Source organism: Labeo rohita, chromosome 10 (genome assembly GCF_022985175.1).
Source record: "Labeo rohita strain BAU-BD-2019 chromosome 10, IGBB_LRoh.1.0, whole genome shotgun sequence".
Classification (NCBI taxonomy): Eukaryota; Metazoa; Chordata; class Actinopteri; order Cypriniformes; family Cyprinidae; genus Labeo; species Labeo rohita.
The window spans coordinates 387359-400942 of record NC_066878.1 but is presented as its reverse complement, the minus strand read 5'-3'; the positions used below and the strand labels follow the sequence as shown (position 1 = coordinate 400942).

The following is a 13584-nucleotide window of genomic DNA, read 5'->3' as shown; positions in this document are numbered from 1 at the left end:
ACTTCTCTTTTGCCGAGATAATCCATCCACCTCACAGGTGTGTCATATCAAGATGCTGATTAGACAGCATGATTATTGCACAGGTGTGCCTTAGGCTGGCCACAATAAAAGGCCACTCTAAAATGTGCAGTTTGAGGGATGAATCCCGGTTTTCACTGTACAGGGCAGATGGCAGACAGCATGTATGGCGTTGTGTGGGTGAGCGGTTTGCTGATGTCTACGTTGTGGATCAAGTGGCAGTGGGGTTATGGTATAGGCAGGTGTATGTTATGGACAACGAACGTAGGGTTCATTTTGGAGTTTATTCGTATATTACATTATTGAGCAACCTGCACATCTGGATTGTTATGAAGAACATACACAATGCTTTAGCCATGTTGCTAGCATGAATTAGCATGTCATTAGCCTGATTTAACATGTCACTAGCATGATATTAACACGATTATCATGTTTTAGCATGATTAGCACGTTGATAGTATGTTGTTAGTATGTTCTTAGCATGATTAGCATGTCGGTAGCATGATTATGGAATGTTGCTAGCATGTCACTAGTATGATTTAACATGATTATCATGTTTTTAACATGATTGCTAGCATGGTTTTAACATGATTAGCATGTTAACATCTTGCTAGTATGTCGTTAGCACGATTCTAACATGATTAGCATGTTGCTAGCATCTTTTAACGTGATTCTAGCATGATTAGCATGTTGTTAACATGTTTTAACATGAATAGCATGTTACTAGTATGTTCTTAGCATGTTGCTAGCATGTCGCTAGTATGATTTTAGCATGATTGTCATGTTGTTAGCATTAGCATGATTAGCATGTTGTTAACATCTTGCTAGCATGTTTTAACCTGATTCTAAAATGATTATTTTTAACATGATTAACATGTTGGTAGCATGTTTTAACCTGATTAGCATGTTACTAACTCTACTACTCTGCATTCAAAATGCCATGAGTAAAATGCACCTGTGTTTGTTGTCTATAACATACGCCTGCCCATACCATAACCCCACCGCCACCATGGGCCACTCGATCCACAACGTTGACATCAGCAAACCGCTCACCCACATGACGCCATACACGCTGTCTGCCATCTGCCCTGTACAGTGGTTTTTAGTGGTTTTGATAGTCTGGTTTATATAAACTATAAGTTGGATCAGAAAAAATATAGCAACCCGAATCAGACCAGCCTGAAGGTCTGACCCAAGGTTTGGTGGTTATAGATTTAAGTCTAGGAGAGGATACACTTTAAAATTTAGTCTCAGAAGAAGTTGTTTAAATAAGATTTCAAGCCAACTTAATAATATAGTAAAACACACCAATTTGCAATATCAAGCAGCAACACGAGTTGTTTTGTACAGCTAAAAATAGCTGGATGTGGATGAGACCAGAAGCCAGACCAATAAAATTTACAAATAAAATTTTACATTCTAGTGTGAAAAAAGGTGGATAGTTGAACTTTCAATGACTCTTGTTATATTTCATTATCTTATAAACTGTTACCAGTTACAGTACAACAGTTTATAGTTAAGTAGTCATCGATGAGGTCTACTTCAGAACGTCAGGCTGAAATAGTGACTGTTCTGTCAGTGAGCGGAAGGGAATGACCTCACTGGCCAGATTAGCAACCCTAGTAACCTCGAAAGAGAACGAAACAAGGGTTCTTTGTGTGAGTGAGCAGTGCTCCCAGTGTCAGTAACAGGACGTGAAGGGCATGAGCACTACAACAACACGCTTGTGTGTGTGAGCCAGTCAAAATAGACAAAACACGCAGATAACAATGTGATTTTTATTTCAACACTTTATCATTTGTAAAAGAACACTTTGCACTTAGGTCAAACTATTGATAGCTTTGCTATTGTATATACATCAAATAGTTTGTCTTCTGAGGTAAGTTTGTATTTTTCACAGAATAATAACTTTATCAAGTTTGGTGTATACAGGTGTTCATACTTTTATAAGGTCATAAGCTCCCCTTAATCCAGCTTTATCTTTCTACTATACCGTATCATTTGAAATCCCACCAAGTGGCCTTTGTGACTGACTGGGGAAAAGGCTTTGAGTGATCAAGTTCAGTATGAATGGGGGAAATACGTAAATGGGGATACCCACTAAGGATTATCACTCATCCGAGAGCAGTTTGGTGGAAAATCTCAATGGGGCTGTTGTACATATGTGATCAAACTTGCAACTACAATTTGTTTCTACATACAAATAATTAACACAATCGTTCTTGGTGAATTACGAAGAATTATAATTCTATTTAAGGCCTGTTCACAACAAGGATGATAACAAGAAAAAGTTCAAAGTCCACCAAAACTAGAACGATAATGACGCAATAATGTTGGAATCACCCCAGAACGATTTATTCTCCAGCTGATAAACAATAAATACCATGACATCCAATCAGAATTCATCTGATTTTTAAGAGCTTGTGCATTTAAACTTTATCATATAGAAACCCATTTCCACCACTGAATTTTTTTTTTAAAAAGGTTATTGTGACTTTTTATCTCACAATTTTGAACTTTTTTTCTCAGAATTGCTTGACGCAGACTTGCAGTTCTGACTTTTTTAAGATACTCACAGTTGTGAGTTATTTTTTATTTGCTAGGAAAAAAGTCGGAACTGTGAGTTTTTATCTTTTCATCACAACTGCGAGAAAAAAGTCATAATTGCGAGATATAAACAATTGCAAGGAAATAAGTTGGAATTGTGAGTTTTTATTTTTTCAGCGCAATTGCGAGAAAAAAGTCATAATTGCGAGATATAAATAATTGCTAGGAAAAAAGTCGGAATTGTCAGTTGTTGTTTTTTATCACAATTGTGAGAAAAAGTTGAAATTGCGAGAAAAAAGTCATAATTGCGAGATATAAATAATTGCTAGGAAAAAAGTCAGAATTGTGAGTTTTTATTTTTTCATCGCAATTGCGAGAAAAAAAAGTCATAATTGTGAGATATAAATAATTGCCAGGAAAAAAGTCTGAATTGTGAGTTTTTATCTTTTTAACGCAGTTGTGCGGAAAAAAAGTCATAATTGCGAGATATAAATAATTGCAAGGAAAAAAGTCGGAATTGTGAGTTTTTATCTTTTTATCGCAACTGCTAGGAAAAAAAGTCATAATTGCGAGATATAAATAATTGCAAGGAAAAAAGTCGGAATTGTGAGTTTTTATCTTTTTATCGCAACTGCTAGGAAAAAAAGTCAGAATTGCGAGATATAAACAGTTGCAAAGAAATAAGTCAGAATTGCAAGATATAAATGCAGTTACCCGAAAAAAAGTCAGAATTGTGAGTTTTTGTCTCGCAATTCTGTTTATTTCTCACAAATTGACTTTATATTGCAATTCTGAGAAAAAAGTCAAAATTGTGACTTTATATCTCTGAATTCTTTATAACTCGGAATTGCTAGTTTATATCACGCAATTATGAGAAATGTCAGAATTGCTATACAAACTCGCAACTGCGAGGAAAAAAGTCAATTTATAATCAGAATTGTGAGTTTTTATTTCTAAGAAAATTTGAAGAAAAAAGGTCATGTGACGTTATATCTCACAATTCTGATTTTATAACTCAATTGTGAGTTTGTATCATGCAATTATGAGAAAAAATACAGAACTGTGAGAAAAAGTCGCAATGGCATTTTTTATTTATGCGAGATATGAACTTGCAATTGTGAGGAAAAATGCATAATTACATAATTAATTTATATCAACTTTGGGGGGAAAAAAACGTCAGAATTTTGATGTTATTTCTCGCAATTCTGACTTCATAACTCGCAATTACAAGTTTGTATCGCGCAATTATGAGAAATAAGTCGAAATTGCGAGAAAAAGTCACAATAGCATTTTTTTATTTATGCAAGATATAAACACACAATTGTGAGAAAAAAGGTGTAATTACAAGTTTTTATCTCACAATTCTGTCTCTCACAAATTGTGACTTTATATCACATTTCTGAAAAAAAATTCAGAATTTGACGTTATATCTTGCAATTCTGACTTTATAACTCGCAACTGCAAGTTTGTATCACGCAATTATGAGAAAAAAGTTAGAATTGCATTAAAGATGCAATAGCATTTTTAATTTGTTATTCAGTGGTGAAAACAGGCTTCCATATAATTGTGTGGTGTTGTGATCGCTGTTATAGTTTTTGTTTTTGAAAGTTAACTAATAATTATACTATTTTAAAATTTTTATGAGAATAGGTAAGTCCACACTGCAGCTATAATGATAATGACACTGAGAAACTATATGGTTGTAACAGTTTCAACCCCTTTTTTTTTTTTTAGTTGATGAACTGTAAATTCATTGACAGCCAATCAGAATTCACCTGACTTTAAACAGCCAGAGCATTTAAAGGGGCTGAAGACATAACTCTTGGTGTGAACAGGTCTTTAGACCAGATAGTGATGCTTTCTGAGTAGTTTATGACACAGTATTTGAATTGGACGTTTAATACTGTCGTTCTGCAATATGCAAAATGTTTAAAAATCCAATAAATAAAAGAATATTAAAAAGATTTGAAATGGCAAGATGAGAAACTCCATTGGTGAGAAGCTTAGCATCTTTGGACGCGTACACAGGCCGGCCGTAGGTTGGATGGATGTGTCTGTAGTTGTTCTGCAAGGGGACCTGTATATCGGCTTCTTCCTCTGTGGAATATATCCCGTATACAAACAGCTCTAACTGTCAAAATAAAAAAGAACAAATGTTAGAAACATCTTAAATTTAGGCAATTGTTTTATAAATGTATTAAAGATCTGCAAACAACAACACAATCTGTGCAATTAAGCAAATGCAAATTGCAAGGGGCCTGGCTTCCGGTCTTATTCGCATCCAGCTATTTTTAGCTGTGCAAAACAGCTCATTTTGCTGCTTGATATTGCAAATGGGTGTGTCTTACTGAATTATTGTAATGTGTTATCTTAATTATAAACACAGGTTTGTAGAGCAAACAGTTATTCCCTATAGCAGCTAATGAACCGGAAAAAAGTCGGAACTGCGAGTTTTTAATCTCACAATTCTGACTTTATAACTCACAACTGCGAGTTTGTATCACACAATTATGAGAAAGGCTTACTTTTGACTCTTACATAGGCTTACTTTTGCGTAAAAAAATAAGGTGGATAGCGCTCCCTTGCAGCAACACTGAAATTGTGTTGCATTATGAAATGCAAGATTCATCATATCTATAAACACCTGTGTTCACATACTTGTGTAGAGTATATTTTGGACGTCTTACCTGAGCCCATGAGATATAGATGGGCACTTCATACACAGTCCATAAAACCACCTGTGAACAGGGCGGTGTTGTGAGGCTGCCGTGATAACGGTAATACTGCGTTAGGTTGTTTTGAGGTAACAGGTTCATCAAAGGAAATGGTCTGATCGATTTTGTTTGTCCTACAAGAAAATGCCAAATATTTGGTTTGAATTATATTTAGAATTCTGCATAGTTTTTTTTAATGTAAGCTCATTAACAACAACAACAAAAAAAGAAAAACTCCTAATCTAACAATACAGACTTTTTTCTCAGAATTGCAAGATATAAATTCCCAATTTTGAGATAAAAAAAACATCAAAATCACATGATGCAAAACTCAGAATTCTCACTTTTTCTGAATCTCTCATTTCAGACTTTTTCCCTCATAATTCAGAACCCCCCCCCCCCAAAATTGTGATTATACATTTTGCAAATCGGACTATTTTTCCCCTCAGGTTTCAGAGTTAACACTTTGCAACACTAAGTTTATATCTTACAGTTCTTTTATTTTGGATGAATTTAATCAATTTGACAGCCCTAGTATGCATTTATTTTTCAGAACTGTAAGATTCAAACTTGTATAAACACTGTTGCAATGTGTTAACTCTGAAACCTGAGGGGAAAAAAAGTCAGATTTCCAAATGTAAAATCACAATTCTGAGGGGAAAAAAAATCTGAATACATACATACATAGTACTTCTCATTGCTGTGGACCAATTTCGTGTATGGGTCACCATACTTGACAATATATCTTCACTTTCATATACATAAATACACACACATTCTGTCAACACAAACTATATAAAACTCAGAATATATATATATATATATATATATATGTATATGTAGAGCTGTCAAATCGATTAATTGTGATTAATCGTATCCAAAATAAAAGTTTGTGTTGACAGAATATGTGTGTGTACCGTGTATGTCTATATGTCTATATAAATATATAAATACACACTTTTATTTTGGATGTGATTAATTGCGATTAAAACACAGAATATATATATATATATATATATATATATATATACGTGTGTGTGTGTGTGTGTGTGTGTATATATATATATATATAAGTATTAGGGATGTCAAATCGATTAATCGCATCAAAAATAAAAGTATATGTATATATATATATATATACACACATACACACACATATTCTGTCAACCGTAACTATATAAAACAGAATATATATGTATGTTTAAGGCTGTCAAATCGATTAATCACAATAAATTGTTAATTGTAATTGTATCCAAAATAAAAGTGTTTACAGAATATGTATGTGTACCGTGCATATTTACATGTATATATTAATACACATATTCTGTCAACACAAACTATATAAAACACAAATATATATGTATGTTTAGGGCCTTCAAATTGATTAATCACGATTAATTTTATCCAAAATTAAAGTTTGTGTTTACAGAATGTGTGTACCATGCATGTTTATATGTGTATGTGTATATATATATATATATATATACACACACACACACATACACATATTCTGTTAACACAAACTATATAAAACACAAAATATACATGTTTACGGCAGTCAAATTGATTAATCGCATCCAAAACAAAAGTTTGTGTTTACAGAATGTGCATTTATATATAAATACACACACATATTCTGTTAACACAAACTTTTATTTTGGGTGAGATTAATCGCGATCACTCGATTTGACAGCCTTAATACATACATGTATATTTTCCTCAGAATTGTGAGAAAAATGTGAGAAATGTTCATTTTGGTGTTGAAAAAGTCTTCCATAACTTTTTTCTATTTTGATTAAATTAATGGATTACTTTAATCAAAGTTTACCGTCTCAACTAACCTTTGTTGGCGACAGAAGGCAGCACATTTGAGATGGACTGGAAGTTTTCATTGTGCAAATATGTCACCTGCGGAAGAGTATTAATGATCAAACACAAACGTGTTAAAGAAATACTGATGTAATACTACTTCAGATAGAAGTCTCTCTCACATCAACAAAGACTCCAAGCACAGCAAGGCCAGTTGGGTCTTCAAGCGCGGATGTCAGATTTGGATGTGTGGATTTGATGTTGACTATGTGCATCTGAACACAAATATGGACAAATGTTACAAAAAGTTTAAACATCATAAACAGCTCTCAGATATAGACAACATGAAGCCCCAAACCTCCATAGGAAATCTCAGATGGTCCAGGGTGTGTTCAGATCCGTTTGAAGATGCACTTCCCCAATGAAAATGCAGCTGGATGGTGCGGTAAGTCCCAGGAAGCCCTCCACCACTCACCTGCATACCGTTACCCACCTCCAGCACAACTACACACAGAGACACGATTCAGATTGGAGCCAGTTGAGCTACAACTTTTAAATCCCAGTAAACACTTCAGTAAAATAAAGACGCTTGGGATAAAAGTGTCCAAAAATCTTTCTAAAGGTCAATATCCACTTACTAGAGTGACCCTGGTTTGTCAGCCACCATTGACCTTTATGAGTCAAATTAAAACCCTCCAGGTGCAGAGAGTCTAAAGATTGGTTCTTCATCAGCTGATGGTCCAGGTTGATGGGAGAGTGATGGCTCTCCAGAAGGGGATGGCAGGAGGGGTAGTTGTCTCCCCATGCATATGGATCTACCAAAAACAATGCAGTCTTGTTTACGTCATGGCAATAGCAGTACTGATAAGATTGGTATCTTTTGTCATTCTGAATTAATTGCAAAGCTACAGAACAAAAACTCACCACAGTGCTTTTCATCATAACAGAAATCTGAGGAAGAACAAAACACATAAAATCAATTTTATTTCAGTTAAAGGCATTGAACTAACTTCTTTCAAAGTAAAAATGACATTTAATAACTTGGGAAGCTCGAAAATTTTGCCCGAAGTAATTTTATCAATGAATCATTCGTCACTCACCATCATCACTGTGTGCCAATGAAACCACGGATAACATCAGCATCAGAGGTAACATCGTGCCCTTAAAATCAATAAATGTTCCCACCGGTCTTGCACCCCAAAAAATGCAAACCGCGGAGCAAACGCGGGTTTAAATAGTGATCTTCTTGAACGGAGGTAGGATGTCAGGTTTTTTTTGTCTCTGACTGTGCTCATTTGAGCATGTCGCTGCTACTGCGCTCGACCACAGTCTCACACAAAAAACACTTGTTGAACAAGGAAACAGAGAACGAACACTGACTATATGCACCGAACACAGAAGGGACGTTTTGTGTTTCATACAAAGTAATGCAAAGAAAATTTTACAAATGTGAGAACAATAAAATATATTATTATCGTATGTATTATAATTTTATAAATATGTAATATAGTATAATAATTGTAATAATATTATTATAATTAATAATTATAAATATTAGTTCACAGAGGCCCCAAAAAGTATTTAAGTGTATGTTAAGTGTACACTACTGTTTTTTCCCACCCAAATTCAGCAAGGATGCATTAAATTGGTCCACAGTGACAGTAAAGATTTATAACATTTATAATGTTGCCCAAAAAAAAAAATTAATTAATTAATTTATATTAAAAATTCTATTCAGCTCAAGCTGAATGCTGTTCTTTTGCACTTTCTATTCATCAAAGAATGCTTAAAAATTCACCACGGTTTGCACCAAAATTATATTAGAAAACACATCTGTTTTCAACCTGTTCATAATAATAAATGTTTCTTGTGCAGCAAATTAACAGAATGATTTCTGAAGGATCATGTGACACTGAAGACAAAAGTAATGATTCTGAAAATTCAGCTTTGCATCACAGGAATAAATTACATTTTAAAATATATTCAAATAGAAAGCAGTTATTTGAAATTGTAATAATATTTCACAGTATTGCTGTATTTTTGATCAAATAAATGCAGCCTTAGTGAGCAGAAGAGACTTCTTTCAAAAACAACTTTTCAAAAATCGCTCCCAAACTTTTGAACGATAGTGTACATGAATTTTTTTGTTTTCAGATGCTGCTTGATTTTATATTTTTTTTATATTTCATTCAATGACATTTTTAATACATTTAGGGGCCACTGTATATCATATGGAGTGCTTATGAAACAATATCCTTTGGGAATCTCACAACTATGTCACCGATGTCTAATCTCTCAGGGAGCGTGAATTCCCAGGAGTCTTGAGGAACGGCTTTTACATCAGAGAACTGAGTGCTTCCTTACATTGGGGATCCCCCTGTTGGCTCACATGACATTTAAGAGCAATGGATTTCCACGACAGACAGGGAAATCTCTGAGAGGGCATTAAAACGTTCAAAGGAGTCATTCTGGATTCGAGTCATCAGACTCAAAAGAATCAGATAACACAGGTTTGAGATCTTAACCCCACTGTCGTCATCTAAAATGTATGAAAGTTTGTTTCCGCCACTGAAAATTTTCATCTCACAATTCTGCCTTTTTTTCTAAGAATTGTGAGATATGCTGTAAATGTGCAACTGCGATTTATGAAGCCAGAATTGCGAGATATAACCTAACGCAAGATAAACTCACAATTGCGAGTTATAAAGTCAGAAGTGTGAGATATAAAGTGAGAATTGAGAAGTTATATCTCGCAAAATTTGATTATTTCTGAGAATTATGAGATAAACTCAGATTCAGATTTTTTTTCTCAGAATTGTGTGATATAAACTCACAATTCTGACTTTTTCTCAGAATTGCGACTTTATTCTTCAGAATTGAGATATGTGACCCTGGACCACTAAACTGGTCTTAAGTCGCTGGGGTATATTTGTAGCAATATCCAAAAAATAATACTTAATTTTTGATTAAAAATGTGCATTATTAAATATTTCATTTGGACAACTTTCAAGGCAATTTTCTCAATATTTTGATTTTTTTGCACCATCAGATTCCATATATTCAAATAGCTATATCTCGGCCAAATATTGTCCAGTCCTAACAAACCATACATCAATGGAAAGTTTATTTCTGCAGGTTTCAGATGATGTATAAATCCCTAATGACTTATGACCCTTATGACTGTTTTTGTGGTCCAGTGTCACATATAAACTTACAGTTGTGAGATATAAAAATTTTGACTTTCTCAGAATTGCGACTTTATTCAAAATTGCGATATATACGATTCACAATTGTTATAAAGTCAGAATTGTAAGATATAAACTTACAATTGTGAGTTATAAAATCAGAATTGTGAGTATCTTGCAATGTTGACTGTTTCTGAGAACTGCAACTTTAATTTCTCAGAATTGCAAGATATAAACACAATTGCGAGAAATAGTCAGAATTGCGATATAAATGCAGTTGCAAGTTATAAAGTCAGAATTGCAAAATAGAAACTCACAAATCTGTCTTTTTTCTTAGAATTGCGAGATAAACTCAAATTGTGAGTTATAAAGTGAGAACTGACAGTTTATATCTTGCAAAATTTTACTATTTCTGAGAACTGTGAGATAAACTCATTCTGATTTTTTCTCAGAATTGCAAATTAATTTATAGTCAGAATTGCGAGATATAAAAATTCTGACTTTTTCAGAATTGCAATATATATCCTCGCAATTGCAAGTTATAAATTCAGAACTGCAAAAAATAAACTCACAACTCTGCCTTTTTTCTCAGAATTGCAACTTTATTTGTCAGAATTGAGATATAAACGTACAATTGCAAGTTATAAAGTCAGAATTGCGTGATATAAACAATTGGGAGAAATAGTTAGAATTTTGAGAAACTTATAATTATGAGTTATAAAATCAGAATTTTGACTATTTCTATTTCTGATAACTGTGACTTTATTTTCCTAGAATTGAGGTAAACTCACAGTTGCAAGAAATAGTCAGAATTGCAAGATATAAACGTACAATTGCGAGTTATGAAGGCAGAATTGTGAGTTTATATCTCACAATTTTGACTTTATTTCTGAGAACTAAGATATAAACTCACAATTGCAAGAAATAGTCAGAATTGCGAGATATTAACTAATTCCTGACTTTTTTCTCAGAATTGTGACTATTTCTCAGAATTGCATTATGAACTCACAACTGCAAATTATAAAGTCAGAATTGTGAGTTAATATCTCGCAATTTTGACTATTTCTCAGAATTGCGATATTAACACGCAATTGTGAGTTATAAACTCGAGAAATAGTCAGAATTGCGAGATATAAACTTACAATTGCAGTTTATAAGCTGAGAATTGCAAGATATAAACTCACAATTCTGACTCACAATTGTGATTTATAAAGTCAGAATTGCAAGACATAAACACAATTTGTTTCTCAGAATTGCGATTTAAACAACCAAGAGAAATAATTGTGAAAGAATTGTGAGTTAAGTTTTACAATTTTGACTTTTTTCTCAGAACTGCGAGACATAAACCTGCAATTGCAAGTTATAAAGTCCCATTTTAAAGGGCTCATTGGATGCAAAGTTCACTTTTACATGTTGTTTGAACATTAATGTGTGTTGGCAGTGTATGTTCTATCCTATAATGATAAAAAATCCATGCAGTGGTTTTTAAATAATCTGTAAAAATAAAATACCCTTTTTCAAATCGAGCCATTCTCAGATGCCTGTCGTTGTTGCGTCACAGAGGCCGCTCCCACAATAGTTGATTGTCATGAGCGTCTTACCTCAGATCAGCTGTAACAGTCCAACCTCCATTGTTTCGATGCTGGAGCAGGGATGTAAGTTAGACAAGAATATCTCTGAGCGATTGAGGTGTTGTGTTGCTGGATGTAATAATGAACATTGTGGTCGTCATTTACTCCCGACATCTGAGCTGTAGAAGATGCAGTGGATTATGTTTGTTTGCGAAGGGAATGCGGCTCCCGATCTACATAAATGCGTCTATGTTCGCGCAAATAATTCGTGATCCAGCATCACCTACAGCAGAAATGAGTATAAGGGTTTTTCATGAATCTCTGCAATCACCTTTCCTAATAAGGAAAGTGCTAGTTAGCAAGTTTAGCGGGTAAACGTGGCTAAATAGTAAACAGACTCGTCACTCTACAGAGAGAAGAGAAGGGCGGGGTGAGCTGAGCTCATTAACATTTAAAGGAACAATCCATCAGAATGGGATATTTGCAGAGCTCATTTTGACAAGGTAAAAAGAGTGTTGTTTTACACTACCACTGAAAATTTTTAACCAAAGTATATAAACTTTTCATTAAGACCCTAAAGAATCATATCAACTTGTGGAAAATGGGCATCCGATGACCCCTTTAAGGGAAAAAAAGAATGTTATCAGAATTTATATCTCAGAGTTTATATCTCACAGTTATGACTATAACTCACAAATGTGAGTATATATCATGCAATTTTGACTTCATTTCATAGAATTTTGATATCTCACAATTCTGAGAAAAAAGTCTGATTTGCGATATGTAAACTTGCAAGTGCAAAAAATTAAGTTAGAATTATAAGAGACAAAAAAAATCACAATTGCTTTTCAAAAACAAATGTCAGCTGCAGAAACAGGCTTCCATAGAAACAAGTGATTTGAAACAAAAGAAAACCACACATGGCTGTCCTTCATGGTACAATTTATTTGGCATTTGATTAGATGTACATCTACTTCAGAGAAAAAAAACAAAAAACAAAAGCCCTCTGACAAAAAAAGCAGTACATGACATAAAAAATAATAATAATAATTCAATAAAAACTGACAAATTCACCAACTGTTGCAATCTACATAAAACATTTCATGATGCTTTTTTCCTTGTTGCACCACAAAGTCTATCTAGAAGAAATCTACTTTTTTTTTTTTAATAAAAAAAAAAGTTTGCAAATGGGAGGTTGGTAAATAGGAATCAGATGTGTTTCGAACCTCGGTTTGGAGACGAGCGTCTGTAAGCATAGCAGAAATGAAGAGTACAACAGCAGAAGAGACGTCCTCTCTGCATGCGCAAAAGAGTAAAACATGCAACCGGAGGTCTGCAAAACATTCATGCCAACTTTTACATTACACACGACCAGTTCACACGTTTAACACACGAGAAATAAAAGCAAACCGATGTTCACAGGATTGTCTGTGCTGATGAAACCCTGGAATTAAATGCAAAACAAAGACTATACAGCGAAAGAACATTGACCTGGATGACGAAAATGTCTTTATCCTCAATTATTTTGGCGCTGGTGATTAATCGTTAGCGAAGAAATAGGGATCTGCTGGCTGCCTTCAGATTAATTTGTCTTTGTATTTGTGCTTTTGTTGTGCAAAAACATCTTTATCTTTGTACGAAATGCCTGATTGTCATTTAGTTTGGGCTTTTTGTTGCTTTTCCAATCAGGAAAAATAAAAAATAATCGTATTCCCTTATGCAAAAAGCAGTGTTTGTTTC

General features: G+C 33.9%; 1 protein-coding gene across 3 annotated transcripts; it reads right to left on the bottom strand.

The window, feature by feature from the left end:
* Window positions 1-3714: 3714 nt before the first annotated feature.
* car15 (carbonic anhydrase 15) lies at window positions 3715-11985 on the bottom strand. 3 transcript variants are annotated; one of them, XM_051120369.1, is made up of 8 exons: window positions 11875-11985; window positions 8013-8039; window positions 7727-7903; window positions 7447-7592; window positions 7271-7363; window positions 7121-7187; window positions 5253-5413; window positions 3715-4696 (listed from the first exon to the last, which is right to left on the bottom strand). In XM_051120369.1, the coding sequence occupies exons 3-8, from the start codon at window positions 7815-7817 to the stop codon at window positions 4463-4465; spliced, it is 792 nt and encodes a 263-aa protein (XP_050976326.1). In that variant the 5' UTR covers window positions 7818-7903; window positions 8013-8039; window positions 11875-11985; the 3' UTR covers window positions 3715-4462. The 3 variants fall into 3 exon arrangements, with proteins under 3 accessions (XP_050976326.1, XP_050976324.1, XP_050976325.1); XM_051120367.1 differs by lacking the exon at window positions 11875-11985 and adding an exon at window positions 8189-8398; XM_051120368.1 differs by lacking the exon at window positions 11875-11985 and adding an exon at window positions 8189-8398 and having other exon boundaries at window positions 3715-4692.
* Window positions 11986-13584: the final 1599 nt, after the last annotated feature.

What these genes read in the sequence shown, in the direction of transcription:
- car15 (XM_051120367.1), bottom strand. Translation starts at nt 8,243, where the DNA reads ATGTTACCTCTGATGCTGATGTTATCCGTGGTTTCATTGGCACACAGT. An exon ending in GACAAACCAGGGTCACTCTA is followed by an intron (nt 7,593 to 7,726) that starts GTAAGTGGATAT and finishes CTCTGTGTGTAG; the next exon opens with TTGTGCTGGAGGTGGGTAAC. An exon ending in ATCTGAGATTTCCTATGGAG is followed by an intron (nt 7,364 to 7,446) that starts GTTTGGGGCTTC and finishes ATTTGTGTTCAG; the next exon opens with ATGCACATAGTCAACATCAA.